The sequence below is a fragment of the Pteropus alecto genome, unplaced genomic scaffold (genome assembly GCF_000325575.1).
Source record: "Pteropus alecto unplaced genomic scaffold, ASM32557v1 scaffold106, whole genome shotgun sequence".
NCBI classification, from domain to species: Eukaryota; Metazoa; Chordata; class Mammalia; order Chiroptera; family Pteropodidae; genus Pteropus; species Pteropus alecto.
The window spans coordinates 17,052,652-17,072,042 of NW_006442103.1; the positions used below are offsets into that span (position 1 = coordinate 17,052,652).

The window sequence follows — 19,391 nt, forward strand, 5'->3', positions numbered from 1 at the left end:
CAGGGCTTTGGATGTAAAGGAAACAAATAGACCATCATTCCATCCCCCCTCCCCACCCCCCACACACACTTTTTGCCACCACTAATAAACAAAGACTTCCAAATACTGCAGGACAGCCCGTTTTTCTACTATGTAAATTCAGCTTCCGGAACAGAACATTTCTGCTTTTCTTGTGGAGGTATTTCAGAAAATGTTAATCTTGCTTCCCACGTTAGGCTGAATGCTTCCAAACTGAAAGTTTCCCACAGGAAAAAGCACCTCACAGGGAACCGTGAGGCTGGGCGACCTCCTCTGAAACCACCTCCCTTGGTGCTCGTGTGTTGGGCTTTTTCACCACCCTCCCCCGTCTGAATAAAGCAGTGAACGCGCACTGATTTGAATAAATCCAAACCAAAAAGAAGCCGGAGCGGTACGGGGTTTCGAGCTGTTAATTCGCAGCACTGTTCGTCTTCATCAGGGACTATGACATCAGTGACCACTGCGATGGGCGACCGGGCTTTGTTTACACCAGAGTGTGCACGTGCCCTTGACTTCGGCTTACGGCCTGGGCTCGTTCGTCAGGACCCGAAAGCTGAGCTGAGCACCTCGTCTCCACAGTCACCACTGGGAAGACTGGGCGAGGGCACAGGCGCAGCGTGGGAACACGCGTGAGGCTGCCGTGGCCGAAGGTGGTCTTTCCTCTGTCTTCCTGCGCCCAGGCGGGCCCTTACCGGCTGCAGGCCACGGCGCTGGGCCCTGAGAAAATGTCTGCCTGTGATTGAACATGGCAAATAAACTCTAAACATATGCGTTTACAAAAAGCACCCTTCGCAGTGACAGGCAAGAAGGAAGGCGCTGAGCCAGTTGTTCCCGAGTTGTCCCTAGTACGGGAATCCCGAAGGGTCCTCAGATGCTAGCAAAGCGCTCTCTAGACTTCCAAACAATGTCCCGTCCGGAGCGAAATGGGCTGTAGATGCCGTCATGATTACCAAAATATAAGGCATTACAAAACGGCTTCGGATTCTTAGTAGATTTTGACACTTTGCATCGTATTCAGACGAGACACTGAGAAATGGCTTCGCCTCAGGCTCATCCCCCTTTGCGCATCACACTCTCCCCGGGCTCGGTTTCTTTCAGCTCCCGGAACGTGCCACAGCGTGCGGCTTCTCCCTCCAGACCTTGGCACGTGCTGTTCACTCGGCCCAGAACACTCTTCTAGCTAAGCCCTGGGAGTCCTGTGAGTTTCTGCTTAAAGGTTATTTCCTCGGAGAAACAGGCTTGACACCCCCACTGTATAGTCCCGTAACCCCAACAAATCATAAAACTCGTTATCCTCTGTTATGATTATTTGTTTTCCCCGACAGACTAAGAATTGTTCATCACCACACTCACAGTGCCGAGGTGTACAGGAGGCATCCGACTATTCGGTGATATATCCTTAACAGACACCGAAAGGCACAATGCAAGAGTCCATGGAACCTTTACACCTTAGAAAGGCTCTTTCATTATACTCAAAGTTTGGTACTACTAGGTTGAGAAAATTACCCAAAGGATTATCTAAACTAATTAAGATTCCTAACATATCGAGGGCTTCTTAACCCTTGCTCGCCCTAAATCATTCAAAGTGGGCCAGCCACAGGGAATAGATTTTTAAAAATCACATTTTCCCGTTAAATATGAAATTAACACACGGTCTTCATTTTCTCGTGCACTTTTATTAATCATCTTTGGTGAAACGTTAAAACGCCAGGAGCCTGTTGCCATGAGTGACAGAACATGCTGCAAAGTGGCCTCAGAAGCAAAAATGGCTAGGTTGGTTCTTTGGAGACTGAGCAGTGAAAATTAAACAAGATTTCAGGGAAGAAAACTGAGTGTGGTGGCTGCTCTCTGCTCTCCAACATGAGAGGACGACCCCCTCTCAAAGTTCTGAACACCAAAAACATGTCTGAAGGCAGAACAAATCCAAAAGCATATGGTTTGGTCTGAAAGGATTCTTAGTTCAAAAATAATTGTACTTAAATCATTATCAAACCAAACCTGAACGTGAGAGTAGGCAGGAGAAAAATCTGCATTTTCTTTCAAACTTTTAACAGGGTAAAAAAAAAATATGTCTTGGTAGATTCTGAATAAAGCATTCAAAAAAAAAAAAAAAAAGGAAAAGTAATCACACGTGCGGGTAGGCAAAACTGTTCAATGAATAACTGGAAAATATAATTTCAGAATGCCTTGAAACACTACAAAATCCCACTTAATTGGCCTTAATTAGAACCACAAATAATAAAAATAGTGGACATAGGGGAATAGGAAGAATGGTGTCTAAAGCCTATTTCAAGAATAAAACACTACTTCCCTTAAAAGATAGGACGATGGCCCGAGGGGGGTGGGGGTCCCAATGGTTTGTGCCCTTCCAAGCCAGAGAAACTAAGTCTCAAACAAGCATCCTGAAATTATACATTCAAGTCTACTCAAGGTCAAGATAAATGCCTTCTGAGAATATATTACATTTACCCCCAAACTAAAAAGATGGAGGTAACAAGCACAGTAGACGCCATGAAACCAGAACGGCCCAGGCTAGACCTGTACTTGGCCACCAAGCCGAAGCTGTAAATAAAATCTCCCAAATCTAAACAAAAAGCTGGATTAGAGCAGAAACCATCACATAAATCGCAAGCGACGTTTTCGCACTAACTCTAGGGAGGCAGTTCATTCACTTGCTGAACTCAGTCAGGGCAAAGCCACACCTGACATGGCCACATTCTTCCATCCCGTTCTGCTCTGAAAAAACGTATCTCGTGGTAGGTGAGATGTATTTAGGGCACATGTGAACAAATACATAAATGAATAAAAATATAACTACTATACTGTTTTACAAAAACCTCTCACCCAAGACCCTAGCGTGTTCTCAGATCTTTCTACGATCGAGTGGTTCCCAACAGACCTTTCTTCTGCACTAGCCCCGGCTCGGCCACTAGACGTGAACCTTGAACTTGGCAAGCCACTTCACCTCTCTGACCTTAGCCGCCTCGTGTACGAAAACGAGACGCTGGGCCAAATAATCTCTCATGTCCCCTTTAGCTCTAAAACTGTACAATTCCATTTAGGTGTGTGCCGTGGCCCCTGGGTATTCCTACAGGATACACCTCTTTTATGAGGATCTTAAAAGAATTTCCACACTGTTTTGTTTTGCAGAATGTTAAAAAATAAAAATATAGCTAGAGTTAAATTCTTGGTCTTCCAGAAAAAAGCTGCCTCACGAAAGCCCTAAGTTTTTGCTTTTTAATTCCCCTCCCTCCCTCCCACTCCCCCTCCATATATATCTACAAGTAAAGCGTTCACCCATATCAGTTCCTCGAGGGCTGGTACCAAAAAGGAAAGGAAATAGTGCCGAGCACCTTGAGATCACTGAACGAGGTCGGAGAAACAACTTTTAGTCCCGGTCTTCATTTTAATTAGTTGTGACACGGAGTAAGTCACCGGCCTTATTAAGCCATGGGACACTCACACGTAAACCAAGATGAATAAAAAAGGTGGTCACCAAAGTCCCCTTGACCTCAAAGTATGATGACTCTGTCATTTTGGCTTTTGAATTCCCCCAGCAATACTGCCCGAGGAGGTACTGATGCTTGCTGATGTCAACGCTTGGGGTCAGTGGGTGGACATGTCTTGACCATCGACCCACTCCGAACGAGGCGCTTCCTGGGGCAAAAAAATGCACCTTGCGTCTCTCCTTTTCTACCCCACACTGCCTGCCTGTCATCCGTCTAGCGCAGACAGTTTGACACACGCTTGTATAAACGAACTGTTTGTTACACAACTTACACTCTCCACTAACCCCTCAGGAAGGGTCAGGAAGCAAAGAACAAGGAGAAAGAAAAATATATTTAAACAAAACGCAGAGAATAAAATGGAATCCTGAACCTACAAGGGAAAGAAAGATCTTACCAGCTTCCCCCAAACCCCGTCCAGCATGAGAAGCTGCTTGTTTTGGCACAGAATAGTGGCAGACGTGGCGGCCCCCTAGGGCGCGTGACCCGACGATATATTACACCAGGCTGAAAACGACTGATGTGTGGGCAAAATAACGGTCTGGGAAGAGAGGCACCAAATCTGACCTGCGGGCAATTGACCACTCACTGAAGGTCATCGAGGACCTTTTCCAGATAGCGCTTTTATAATTCCTCTCAGCACGTAAGTGCCCACCTTCCTTCCCCAGCTCAGGATGCTCTCATTAATTCTTATAAAATTTAAGAAAAAAGAGGTGATATCCCATCGTTAGAGAGTTTGCTTCTGTGGAGACTAATTATGAACTCAGCCTTTGCCTGGAAGGAAATGAGTCAAGTTTTCGTTAGTAATCAAGTTCTGCTTGTTTTTTAAGAGTGACCCAGAAATTCGAGGTCATGAGTTTTAACAACATGAGACAGAGAATCAGACACCACAATCATCATATACAAATAGGACTAAGGCAGAAAAATTGAAGTCAGGGAGGTTCCTGAGGTCCTTCTCAGGATGACTGAGGTTTCAGAAAGGGGCAAGTTGCCTAGTAAAATGATTCTTCAGGGAGACGTGTCTGGCTTACACAACAAGAACCGGCATTTCAAAATCTTAAAGGGACAGGTAGTTAAATGGCCATGGCTCTACCATGGTCCGGGCGACAGAATCATAACCGCTGTCAAATGTTTTCCACACAGAAGAGGCAGCTCCAGTTTATTCTGGATAATTGAGGGTTTGGATATGTACTGTGTAATCAGAGGAAACAAGCAGTATAGGACATAAGCTAATTTGGGGTAACCAAAGATTTGGCTAACAGACGCTTGCTCGCTCTGGATCCCTGAAATGAACTGGATCAGGCCAGTGATATGCTGGACACGAGATGTGAAGCCGGCATCCCTGAATCCTCAGCTAAGAGAATGCACCATGTCGCGCACGAAAACGGGTCCTCTTCCTTCTCGGTGCCTGTTTTCCCATCACCGTCCCTATCCAAGCCCATTCTTCTTCTGGCCTCGGAACTGTCTGAGTTCTGAGTTTCCTTGTAAATGGTGTCCACACGCCTACTTGGATGCTCTGTTCTAGAAGCGGCACAAGAATCGACAGTCAGAGCCAAAAAGGTCTGGGGGTGGCGGGAGGCAGGGGGAGGTGACGGCTCGCAGCTGCCCTGTCCCTCTGTCCCCAGCCTTCCCCCTCGCCCCTCACTCTGGACAGCCCGTCTTCAAGCATTCCGGCCAACATGTCCTAAAGGAATGACTTTTAAAATTGCTTTTCTATTGCTGTGAAACCAGATTAATCCACATACCTGTTTAGTAAAATCTCACGCAGACGGAAGTGCGGACAGAACTGAGCCACCAAGATGCAGCGAAGTTCTGAAAATAGGTCACTGAGGGAAAACTGATGAAGATGCTGGTCATGACGCCCCAGGAAACAACGGCCCTGCTACCTCCACCCTTCTACTCATCCATCTCCGAAGGCGCCGTCAACACGTTCCGATTTATCATCTAAGGGACTCACTGGAAATCCTCTGACATCAGCCTTCTGTCTCCCGGTGGGGGCTCCTGTGTCTGCACCGTACCGCTTACCATCCGTGCTGCTACGTCCGGGTTTATTTTCTACGTGTAAGTATGCCTCGTCTCCCCAACGAGATGGCAAGACGACAGAGGACTGCCACCATGTCACGTGCCCAAGAAACACAACATTCACTGTCAGACCCGCCCGAGGTATGTACACTTGTGATAAGGAAGTCGGACAGCAAGGGCCTCTGGGCTCTTCTCTCTCTTCACAATGCCGCACGGTGCTCCGGCACTGGAGCTGACGCGGTAAATACCAGTGTGGTGAAGAGTAGACTCTTCTTTGAAGAATGCCAAACGCTAACTGGTTGTGCCCCCCCAACCTTCCCTGCTGAAACCCTAATTCGCAATGCAATGATATGTGCAGGTGCAGTCTTTGGGAGGTGATTACGTAGATGGAGTCCGGAGGGTGGGGTGCTCGCTGTGGTATTAGTGCCCTCATGAGAAGATGAAGGGACCTGAGCTTCCCCTTCCCACCGTGCGAGGGTACAGCAAGGATGCGGCCATCTGCAAACCAGGACGAGGTCCCACAGGGACCAGACTCGGCTGGCACCATGACCTTGGATTTCACGGCCTCCAGATATCTGCTGTCCAAGCCACCCCGTCCGTGGTAGTTGGTTGTAGCTGCCCAAGGTGACGGAGACAAAATGTGAGGAGCCTACAGCGCTTCCGGATCTGTCTGGCTTTCCGTGTTCAAGGTCACGGGTATAGCAACTTCAGGAAAGTGGCCCGAATCTCTGCAGATCTAGAACCCTAACTGCTACTATTCCACAGAAGTCCTACTCAGGTTATTTTCCCATTAACAGCTATCTTCTCCTCAAAATGCCTTTATTAGTCTTCGCTTTCACTTTTCTTTCTTAAAGACCTTTTCATAAAGATCCAAGTAAGACCTTATTTAGGAGAGAAACATTTTAAACCAAAGGTAACTGCATTAATCAGGACAGGCTGACGGCATCGGTATAGGAATCAGTACTACATTTTTGGCCACAGAGGATGAAATGCTAGTGAAGATTACTGACGATAGATAAATAGGATAGAGAACTCTGGGAAGCCCCCAAGAAACGTAGTACACCTCATACTGAGACGTAAAGTAAAACGGAACTGAGACAAATATGGAAACAGGCCACTCACATCACACACACGCACACAGAGGGGTGGGGGAGACCCCCAAACTTCGTTTCTAGCTACAAAATTCCCATGTCCAGGATGCTGAGAACAGGGCTTAATGAAAACCTCCATCCCACACATTTATGCTGGCTTAACAAAGAAGAAAATGACTTGGAAACTTCTAATTACGTTTTTATCACATTCTGATGTCCCTTTGTATTTACTCTTGCCAGCCTTGATAAAAGATGAATAGCCAAACTTTAAAATAAAGGCTTTAATTAAGCTTCTACAGATCTTGAAAGAGAAATATTTCCATCCTGCTTAGTCACAAGAAAAAAAAAGGAGAAAAAGAATTTCTGCATGAAATTAATGGCGCCGGCGTGCCAACGTAAAACGGTAAGAAGGAAACTTAATGTAGAATTACAGTTAACCCGGGAACTCTGTTGAAAGAAGTCTAGCTCAACTCACATCTATTCATGCCAGATTTGCTGGACAAAATTAGTTGACTTATTGGCAGTTACCCAAGACACGCGAAAGGACAAGGCAGAGCCTGAGAACCACACTCTCCTCCTCCTCCAGCTAACACTGAAGTTTACGAAGGTTCCAACCTAAAGAATAAAGATTAGTTGAAAAGACTATGGATTCTGTGGCTCTATATTGATAAGAAGCTGGTAATCAAGATTCCCTTACGGAAAACTCCTCGGGGACACCTCACTTACTTGTTACGGGGCGTTTCAAGGGTCTGAGTGTTTATAAGAAGAATCGCGCTGGGATGTCACTGCCAGAGGTCCAGACCTCAAGGCCTACAGAAGGGAAAGCCCCCCATCCAGAACTCACAGTGCACATGGAAAGCGTGGTGTTTAACAACCTGTGACTCTTGTGCTGGTAGCAACATTTATCAGAAGTTGCTGGATGTGACCTATCTCCGTTTCACAGCTGCATAAAATCTGTCTGGACCTGCTCATCTTCCATTAGGAGAAAGAAGAGAGAAGTTTCAAGTTTTTCAACTTAGTTTTCTCTACTGAAGAGAATGTTAATTGACATCATCCTCCATCCCCACCTTCGCTGACTGCCCTCTTCTTATATTTCATCTGCGTAATTGCGCTGAGATTTCAAGTCAAAAACCACTTCTCAGAAATGCATTAGCCGAGCCTGGTCCACGTACACTCAAGTAGCTACAAGCAGGCGCAATCCTCTGGTATTCTTCGGGCTGCCCAAGCCTACCCCACGCTACTGTCTCGATTTTAAAATCAGGAACTATATAGAGTTTTAATCATATTCCTTATCTGAAGAGCCACCTTTCATATACTTTCAAGTGTACCACACTTCCTTTTCAGAAGGTCGTGTTTGAACTGCCACTTTAAAATCGGTAATTTTGTCCCATTTTACTGATGGGCAACTGGAGACCCAGAGTGACAGCACATTTTCCAAGAACACATCTCAGGTCAGCTACCTAAGAGTTATGTGATCTTGGGCAGATTATTTAACCATTCTGAGTTTCCACAAACTCACTTGTTAAACATGGATACTGAAACTAACTATGTAGTATGAGGACTAAGCAAGAAAAGTAAAGAACTTGAACTGAGCACAGAGCCTGGCACATAGTAAGTGCTCGATAAATGTTAGCTAGCGTATTTTTTGACTTGCCAAAGACCCAACTGCTAACAGGAATAACGGCTCAAACGCGAGTCTATCTGACATAAAAACCTATGTCCTCTCCACGTCACCAGGCAGGGCTCTTCCAGACGTCTTAACCCGCTCACCAGCGCCAGAATGAACCAGCCAGGAGCTGGAGGCAAAAGAAAAACTCAGTAATATGCATCTTCTCCTTATTTAAAATTTGGATATTTTTTATTACAGGTTTTTTTTTTTTGCATTAATGTTTATTTTTTGAACTATTGCACAAAAATATTATTTATCTGGAAGACTGAGTTTTTTGGCACCCTCTTAAATTTCACGCCTGAGGCGAAGGCCTCCCCCTGGTCCCAGCCCCATTCACTGGCGATTCCTTTGCCAAAAGACCCCGTTACAGTCCGTCAGTTGCACGAGTGACTTTTCAATATCCTAGTCGGACCCATTCTGAACCTCTTTAAGAAGTCCAGGTTAATGAATTGATAATTAGTTTATGACTTCCCAAAGAAGTGTGAAGCAATGTGCTAATGCTGTCGACTAATTGCGACTACTACCAGAGACTCCAGTGATCTGGTACAGGCAGTATACACAAATAGCATGCCAGGCTTCTGCTAGCATTTGCCAGCAAAACTGTGTATGTGGACTTCTGGCTAAATGGGGCGTCCCGCTTGAAGGAACCCTGCTGGCAGAACAGGTCTCAACAGAGAAGAAAGAGACAGTGACTTAACAGGTGACGTTCTTCCCAGCGAACTTCTCCGATCTGACATTGCACCTGAGCGGTGCCGAGTACACAAGCGAGGTGAGCCGAAGGGGACATTGCCGTCGCCACGGCTTTGGAAAACGCCTTTCTAGAAAAGCACAGCCACGACAAACATTGGTAATGCGCCCTCTGCTGCAAGGCAGGCTCTGGAAGATTCCGAGTGGCTATACGGACACTTATCGAAGGGACTAAAGCAATGGCTTCTGTTTCCTGGGACAGCTTTGGGAGGCCTGGACCAACGCTGCTCCCTAATCCTGACAAGGAAAATCATTTAGTCGTTAATGTTTGGTGTTTCTCCCAGCGAGTAGACAGATTTTAGGTAAAAGGGGACACCAAGTCGTATACCATTTTATATTGATAATGGTTTGCTTGAAAAGGTAGTTTCTAGTTAGATACGTTGGCAAAGAGCAATCACCCACCCACGCGAACCTGTGTGAACTCGTGGTGATGCTCCACTGTCAACACCCACTGTCGCTTCCTAAGGGGCATGTCGAAAATTTTGCAAGACTCCTTTATAACTATAATTTTTACCATTAAAAACAATGGCAGAGTAACTTATATCAGACCAACTCTCTTGCTTATATTAATATAAACTCTAGACAAAACATTAAAGGTACCAGAGAGCGTCCGAAAGTGGGCAGAAATCGGAAGGGACGTGAGCCTCAAAAACCTGAAAAACAAACTATGGGAAACCTACAGTTACATGGCTTTCTCCCTGAAGGTGTTCCCCAGGCCAGGGAACACAAGAGGAAAAGAATCCAAGTCTTCTGGAAATGGAAGTCTTCCTGGGCTGAGCATTCAAAGGTGTCTGGAACTGTCAAAGCAGCTGGAATTTGAGGAAGAGAAATTCTAGAAAAGACAGCACCACGGAGAGGGCGGCCCTGGAACTCACACTCAACTCCCTTCGCGTCCTTACGTGTCCTACGACAGATGACTGGATGAAGAGGCTGCGGTCCGTATATACAATGGGATATTACTCAGCCATAAGAAGAGATGAAATTCTGCCATTTGCGACAATGTGGATGGACCTCAAGATAATCATGCTCAGTGAAATAAGCCAGACGGAAAAAGCTGAAAAGCACATGAAGTCACTTATATGTGAGATATAAACCTAAAAGCAAGAAACAAACAGGACGAACAAACAGAGACTCATGGACGTGGACGACAGACGAGTGGTTACCAGAGGGGAGTGGGGAGGTAGATGGGGTAAAAGGGGGTCAAATATGTGGTGACAGAAAGAAATCTAACTGCGGGAGGTGAACACACAATGCAATATATACGCCTTACTGTTGAATCGTACACCTGAAACTTACTGGATTTCATTAACCGATGTCGCCATAATAAAGATTAATTAATTAATTCAAAAAAAGGAGGAAAGAAACAAAATGATGCTTGACTGTGTATGAACGAGAGGAGACTGAGGAACCCAGGAAAAAGCGAGAGCTGGAAGGCTAGAAGGCTGAGCATGGTTCTAGGGAGTCTGAGGTTTGCATTTGAGTCCTACCAAATCGGAGGGGCTTGGGAGACACCCCATGCTTTCCACTGACCCCACCGCAGGCTCACACCTTGGGAGTGAGGACCATATCCCAGGACTAAGACTTAAACGGTCAGGCTAAGAGTAAAACAGACCCCCGTGGCAAAGCCTCAAGTCCAGTCTTTATAGGATCAAGGTGATCTGCCAGAAACACAGCTGCCTGTGAGAACAGAACTCAGCATGCTTTAGCGGAAGATAATCCTGAAGATGCATAACCCACGATGGATTTGGTAAACGATAAAAACTAACATAAATGTAAAGGACAGGAAACCTGTAGCCACAGTCAAGAGAAAGTGTTGGTGACCCAAAGACAAACCAGGTGTTAAGAACTGAGGGACAAGGACTTTAAATAACTGACAAATGCCTTAGAAATGTGCATTTTGTGACTTTTACAATTCATAACCTCGCCCACCCCCAACATTCTCGTGAACTTGAGCTACCCATGATTTTTAATCAAGTTGGGATTTGGAATGGTTTGTATTTGAAAGCCTGAGACAAACAACTTGAAGGTGATTAATGACAGCTAAACTTAATTATATATTTACACCTCCCAGTAGGACAAGGGAGAGAATAAAACGTCTTATCTCTCTGTAGTGAGAGGGCTTTATTAAGATCTGACAACAACCATTTAGGAGCAATAATTGAGTTTTATGCAAGATTACACAGGCTCTCCTTGTCTGGCAACCCGGCCTAATCACAGGCTGATACAGCACTTAGGCTCCTGACAGTGAGAAAAAACGCTTGAGCTGTGTACAAAACTAACTTTTCAAAGTACTTATCCTCATCTGTCAATGTGATCTTATCGAGGATTTCTATAATTTCTATAAACAACCATCACATTTTAGCTGAATCAGTAGCATTATACTCTTTAAACAGACAGTCAGATACATTCTACTTTAAAACATTTTCCATTAATTTCCACTCCCCCCTCCCAACGAAAGGAATTTGGCTTCGACTTTCTTCTCTTCATCCACTAAGCGATCTCGTGAATAAAAAGATAATCATATGTCCTGCATGGCTGATGTAATTTTTGTAAACCTTCTAAGTGTTCTAATATTCATTTGTCATTTTGTGAAAATAATATTTACTGGACAAGCTGGATTACTTTATTTCCCTAGGGAAATAAAGCAAAGCTGGTGAAGACAGACGGAAAGGCGGGCTAAGCAGATGTAAGTTTGGCTTAACATCCCGTGGAGGTGGCCGTGGGGCTCAGATGATCGACGTGCCTCCCTGACAGTGTCCTCGCTTTTCCCGGGTCCCCTTACGCGGACACTGCGCCTCCCGAAGATGCTAGTATTACTTCTACTGAGGTAGAGAAACACTCTTGTTCCCCGAATTTCGTTGTTCATACTGGTCTCCCAAAAGAATGGCCTCGCCCACTTCTTCCTTCCCCTGCCTTTCTCGGGGAGCGAGTCTCCCTCACGACAGTGCTGGAGGGCGTGTGAGGGACCCGCCCCGAGCTATATCCATGAATAGGCCATTCCCGCAGGGGCAGAGTTCAGGCAGCTCCGTTTCTGTCTTTCACACAGTGTGTCGTCCCCTGGTCCTTAGCTGTGCCTCCTCCAGGACCTGGGGGCGACTCTGTCCCTCTCACTTTGGCGGGAGATTTTGAGACTAGTTGCCATAAATCTGTTTTCTCCCCAAAGTGACCCTTGGTGTCCTCTCCTTGTAAGTGTGCAGAAACTGGTCTCCTTGAGAAGCCCTCCCTCCCCGTGTCAGACCACAAATATGCGGGCCAACACTTGGAACCTATTTGAAATTCTCCCGACATAAGTCACCAAGTTGAGTTCTCTCCAAACAGTTTGGGGAGAAACTAGATTGCCTCTCTGTATAGTACCACCATCCCAGATGCCATGTGAAGCCAATAAAACTCTCAGAGGAGAGGACCAGTTTCTCCTTAGTTAAGACAAACCGACTCTTTATATCTGAATGATGATCTCTATTGAGTACTTCTTGGTTCAAGAGACACGTTGTTGAGCTCTCACTCCGTACCAGGCATTAACTATATCAAAATGTGTAGGACCACGACTTTACAATCCAGTGAGAGAAACGAATGATCTTAACGTAATAGGTTAACTATCACAAAAGAGCTGAATAATAGAACAAAGCAAGGAACTAAGACACCAGATGCCAAAAAGGAACTAAACGAGATTTCGGTGGCTGATTCTAAGATATTAAGTTCCTTTTCTTATTATCTTCAGTTGCGTTTCTATTCTTAAGAAGAGAATGTATCACATGTTTTTGAGGTGGTTTTTCTCCTCACCTAGAAAAACTAAGTAAGCAGCCCATAATCAGTTACATAAAAATTTTCATTTCCAATGTTATTTTTATACCAATCCAAACAACCTATTGTTCAGCCTTACTGTCATCGCAGCTTAAAATATTTTCACTTTGGTGAAGAAAATTTTTTCTGACTTGGGAAAATTCTTGTTTGTGACATTCAAGATCCTAGATCCTGGTCAGAATGGACTTGACAGGAACAGATGTCATTATTATAGTTAACGGTATGCAGTGAAAAATCCAGAGAAGAAAAAAGAATGTGTCGGGTAAACTCACTTAAAATGCTTATCAAGCAAATATCTGTAACAAAGCAAAGATTATATACACCCCATAAAAGTGTTAAAGAAGATAAATTTCACCAAATTACCAAATCTCATTTTCCATGATATAAATAAAATAGATATGTACTCCTATCAAAAATTTTCAAATGAGGTAAAAGGAACAGAAAGGTAGTAAGAAAACTAGAGAAGCTACTTATGAGATTATCTTACTGGATCCCTCAGACAAAGAAAAAGTATGGCTAGACTGGATGGTTAGAGGAAAAGATAAGAAACGCTCCTGAGGACCAGCCTACACTCCCTAGTCCCATTCCTCATCGTTACCCCTGTCATGACATTCACCTCTGCTCCCCACCATCCCTCCAGGTGTGCGTGCACCCTCCTCTAGGACGGTCTCTCTTTCGGAATTTTTACACGAGGAAAAAAAAGTTTTATATGGCTATAATATTTATGTATATTAGGCAGAATTAAAGCCAATATCTATTTAATCTGACTTAAAAACAACACCATAGTTAACATGTTAAGGAGTGATTCTAAGGGTTTGCTGAAAAATATAAGACAGTATACTCAATATATATTAACTAGCTGAGTTAATTAAAAACTAGCTTAATGATTAAAGAGACTCACTAAAAGGTCTTTTTCATAATGAAAAAGTTAACAAGAAGAAGTTCTTATTAGCCATTTATGTGACATCCACATCCATCCATCCTCATCCCCTACAAGAACTATATCAAAAAAAATTAGAGAACCAATAACATTTTACAAAAGTATTAAAAATAGAATAGTGGAACCAAATCCTGTCCAGTATCCTACCGAGGGAAAAATAAAACATATGAAGAAGAAAAAACATAGAGAAAAACTTACTTGCAGTATCCTGTGCCATTGTGGTAGGTAACACAAATTCCTTCATTTACACAAGGCTCATAGCCATCTCGACATTGCAATGCTGAAAATAAAAACAAACTCGCATTAGAAACAAGTCACTAATCATAACCCTCAGACACCAGAGAAATGCTGTCCAATCCAGGTTGACATTCGTTACCACATTCAACCTGATTTGGGTTTCCCTTTAGCGTTTTATCATTTTTTTGTTTTCTTTTGGTGTCTAGGGTCACAGAAGCACGGAAGCCCCTGCCAAGAGTCTCCTCCCACAATTAACTGTTTTGTGGTCTTGAATGATGCCTGTGATTCTCTGTGCCTCCATCTCCCCAGGGGTTACGTCCTTAGCTCCCAATGACACTAGGGAAACCCCAAGCTCTAATACCCAACGCTATGCCAGGAGCATCTCGGGATACTTCAAATGAATCATGTAAGGATTCATCAATACACGGTTAGGAAGATCTGGGTAGATACTTGGTCACCATGACATTAATGAATTACTTAAGCCTTCGAGTGACGTTTCAGAACAGGTCAATGTTCATTTAACAAACTGTGATTGAGAGACTAGTATGTACCATTCATTATATCGGGATCTAGAGAAAACAGGAGAAATGAAATACATAGAGAATAAAACAAAATCTCTAATTTAAGAGGCTCGTGCAAAGATGGGGAGTAGACTTGAGTAGAGATTGTAGAGGAGGGGGATCAAAGTTCATTTTATACAGAGATAAAATAATAATTCTCAAATTCTTGAACTCCAGTCCCTTTACGAGACAATGAAAAGGCACTTTCCCACCCTAATCCCTCCCCAAAACAGACTACTCAGAAATAAACAGCAATATTAGAAAGTTTCATTGATTTCAGCCAAAAGAGGAGGAAAACCATCCAAAGTCTGCCACTCGCTAGCTGAATAATTACAATGCCTTGAATGTTTACCTTCTAGAGTTGGAATTTTCATCACCAAATGCTTATCATAGTTCTAGTAACAACTGAAAAGGCCAGACAGACAGAAACCTAGTCAAACAATAGAAATCAAAATTGAAGTTCATGAACTTTTTCTGGAAGATTATTAAGACGTCCGTCTCCTAGGACGGTTCACGTACAAACACCTGAGAAGTGTCCACTTTGCATTTCCTCTAAGCCACACTTTCTGGGACCAACCTGGGCGGCATCAGAGGCTCGAGGGCCTGGGCATCAGAACCAGCCTCTCTTCACAGCAGGGCAGGCGCAAGCCAGATGCTAGCAGCTCCCGCATCAACGATCACTCCGTAAGAGCCTCTGTCGGCTCCGTTATCAAGTGATGGGACCGTCTGAAAACGCGTTTACAGAAACCTCATCCCTCAAAATAACATTATAGCAGCTAACAGGTAGCACTTACTAAACACCAAGTAGTTTTCTAAACACTTTACATAGACTAATTCAATCTTCGTAACAGCCCCATAGAGTAGTTCACTTCATCATACACACGCCACGGAAAGCATTAAGTGACCTGCCTGTTGCCACACCGGGGAATTAAAGAGTCATAATTTGAAGCTAGGGAGTTTGGATCCCATGAGAATCTGTGCTCGTAACAGCAGTGATACCCTGCTTCCCACTATCTGACGTTCTCCTTCTCAGGATGGGCGGGACAGGCGTTATTATAGCCATTCACTAGGAAGTGACGGCCAAGAGGTTAAGTCACCTCCAACCAGGGCATCGATCGCACTCGCTGCGGCAGTGCGGGGCCTGGGACACAGGTCTCTCAGCGTGTCCAGCCCCGTCGCCTGACAGCTGCTGGGATCACACAAGCCGTCACTAGGCTGCAGCCCGAATGGACAGATTCAGGAAGAGGGTCATCTTGTCCGTAACTCACTTCCCTGTAGGGCTCCAATGCTCCCTCTTCCCACACTGATAAGCCCAATGCAACAACTATAATTAAAACAGTTAATGTCAGGTTATTTCCTCCATACCAAAGTTCTCAAACTGGTTTTTTCATTCTCTTTGGACACTTTTATTAGTTTCAATGAGCACTTCCTGACTTTTTCTATTTGCTTTTTTTTTCTTTAAATAAAACAAGAAAATCTCTCAGTAGGAAAAAAGTGTCCTGCGGGCACAGAGCACACTGCAGCTCTGTTACCCCCACCCCTGCAGGAATCTGGTGCAGCAGAGGGAGTCAGGTGACCTGAAATCCGGCCCCTACCGCTCACCAGCTGTGCAACGACAAGCAAAGCAAGACCTCATGGGGGCTCATGTCCCTACCTTTAAACCAAACTGGGGTGAACGGCATGCTCCTGAAGGTCCCATGTCATCCAACAGGGACACCTCATTAAAAGTATACGAAGAGCAGCCTGGCAGCTGGAGAAATCTATCCAGAAGGGCATAAGGACCCAGCCGCCCATGACTCAGAAAGCCATGGGTGGGAAAAAAAAAAAAAAAAAATCACAGTCTGTTCCTATTAAGTATCCTGGCAAATCATTACAATGACAGGTTCAGAGAAACACAAACAACCCAAAGTCAATATGTAGCAATCAATCTCACAAATAACTTTACAGCCTAGCCTTAGTGAACCAATCAAACTCCACGCCCGAAAAGGAGGTGGGCTCACAGGGCTAATAATTAATGCCATTTGGCTGATCTGTAGGTTCCTGCTACCTTGACCCCTTAACATCTACTAAACCAGGGCTCTCAAACTCTCGTGTGCACCAGGATCATCTGGAGGGCTTGCTGGACACCCCCCCAATCCCCCAGATTCTGGTTTGGAAAGTCTGCAGGGGGCCTGGGAGTTCCCAGGTGCTGCTGATGCCACCTGTCTGCCAAACACCAACTGCGCTGAGGCGTGAGCGTCCACTTTAAGGGATCCCCTAAGACTATGCAATTCTCTGGAGGTCTTGGGTGATCTGGATAATGACACGGTGTCTGCATAAACTTAAGGAAATAAAACTAGAGACTCATGACTTTGCCCAGAGGCTATTTATTTCTAAAATGAATACTGTAATTATTTGCTATACAAAGAGAAGTTAAAACTGATCATTCAAAACCATGACAGTGACTGGGAAAGACCTCATTTCAAAATTCAACTTACTTTTTTTCCCCCCATGAAAAAACATAAATTTAACTATGCGATTAAAAGCAGCTTTATATTTATAGAGTAAAAAACGAAGTGCTGAGTCATGCCAGTTGGAGAGCTGATGCTTAAATTGATGTTTTAACAGACGCGGAGAAACTAGGCACTCACAAAAAGAATGACTATCCCCAAATTTTCATCTTAAGCCACAAATGGCAGTCTCTCAGTAAATATGGGCTGACTGAAATCAGTCTCTGGCGCGTGTGCGTATGCGTGTGTGCACACGCGTGTGTGTGCGCACGTGTGTGCGTGCGCACATGTGTGTGTGTACACACGTGCATGTGCATGCGTGTGTGTGTGCATGCACACACCCCTCCCTCAAAAGACAAGCCCTGAACTTCAGTTTCCTCCCTCCCTCCCATGGTAGTTGACATGAACGCTGGAAGCCGATTTCAACGTTCACACATTTCTGTGCAGTGTGTCTGGGACAGTGAGGGGCAGGCCTTGATGTCAGGGAGACCACGGCTAACCAAATAAAGGCTCCTATTTCGATTAGGGAAGGACAGATAATAAATGAGTAAATAAGCAAAATCACTATGTGACAGAATCTGCTGGAAACAGAAACCAGTTACGGGACACAAAGCAATCACGGAGGCTGGAGGTGTAGGGACCTACTTTAGAAGCGGTGACGAGGCGGGAGGCCTTTCTGAGGAGGCGTCTTTGAGCCAAGATTTACATGAACAAATCACGACGATACAGAGAAAGAAGAAACAGCCAGTGCCCGGGCCTGAGATGGAGATGAGCCTGGGCTTCCAGGGCCTGACGGCTGGAGATGATCAGGCAGGAAGGGAGGGTAACGGGGGGCGGGCAGCAGGCCGGGTTGGGTGACGGTGCTCACCCCACGCTGAGGGTAAACGACGGGGCCGCTTTCATCAGGGAAAATGACACAATCGGATTTATGCACGGAAAAAGCTAAGATCGTAAAATTTCCAGCGAGCAACGCTTTTTCCTTTCGTATATAAGCTTGTTCAAGTCATCCCTTTTTAGACGAGGCTGAAGACATGCATTTTCTCAGCTCCCCCAAAGTGGTAAAGGGGTTATTCTAATCACCATCGAACCCCCCGGAAGCACCACGTGCCATGTGTCGCTCTGCCAGTCTCTAGTCGGCAGCGGCTTTCATTTCTTACTCAGTTCTAGAACTTACTCTCTGTTTGGCTGCAGAAGGACCAGCGGAGAGGCCTATGCAGCACCTTCGCACAGGGCCGAGCTCGGCGCTGCTTCTTCTGGGGAAAGGACGCTTCTTCCAGGCCAAACCCTCGTGCTCGCCTGCAGGAAGGCAGCCTGCCCCCCCACCCCCCGTGCCCCCCAGCAGGCTCTGAAAATATCGCCCTTGAACTCTGGCCGTGCCTCTGCCTGTACCTCTGCCGCTGCCTGTACCTCGGCTTCCTCTGACCGCCACCTCCCCCTTACTCTCTAAGTCCTGCTCACTCCCCCGGGGCTCAGCTCCCTGCCTGCCTCGCCCGCAAAGCCTCCCCCTCGACGGTTCTGGTCCACATGGGCCGACCCACCCCTCATAACGCTCAGAACTCGCAACAAGGCATTTAACTGTACACTGTCTTCTAAGTCCCTCTGCTTTTCACTTTTACGTTCGCAGTTCTTTTCTGTAGATCTGAGGCGATGCAGTTTAGTGGTTGAAAGCGCAGGTGTTAAATCAGGATCTGGGTTTGGACCCTAGCTCCACCATCTCCTGTCTACCTCTGCATCTCTCTGTGCTTCAGCTTCTTCTTCGTCTGTAAAACAGTCTCTCTCAGAGCCCTGGTAAGACTTAACTAAATGAATAAAGAGCCTAGAACAATGCCTGATACACGATCGGAGCTCAGAAAGGCCAGGCTCACATAGTAGACACTTCAGTTCTTGGTAACTGATTGCACAGTAAGCAGTGCCTTAGAGAAACTCGTTATAGCAATCAAACCCCAGTTTAAACAAACTGAGAAATCTGGAAAAAACAGAAGAGACGTAGGCCATATAAGATGTGATATCAATAACTGGAATAAATTCTTTCCAGTTGCCATCAGTGATATCTAATAAAAGACATACTGCACTACTATCACACACAAAAAAAAACAAAAAACAAAAAAAAAAAAACAAAAAAAAACAGAGGTCACCGCTCCTTAAAAAACAAAAGAAAAAAGTATAGCACTCAGGCATAAGAAATGATTCACTAAAGGTAAAATAAAAATTATATATGAGCAAAACTGTCATCCAATGTCAGTACAGTTCTATTAATATTTGTTGAAACTACTGTGTGCCTGGCCCTCTACTAGGCATTGCAGAGAAATCC

The 19,391-nt window shown here is 45.0% G+C and overlaps 1 protein-coding gene across 1 annotated transcript in view; it reads right to left on the reverse strand.

The window, feature by feature from the left end:
- NOTCH2 (notch 2) overlaps positions 1-19,391 on the reverse strand; it is a 123,143-nt gene that overhangs the window by 93,039 nt on the left and 10,713 nt on the right. Inside the window, 1 exon segment of the mRNA XM_006919824.2 lies at positions 13,993-14,074. Coding sequence (XP_006919886.1) covers positions 13,993-14,074 — 82 coding nt within the window.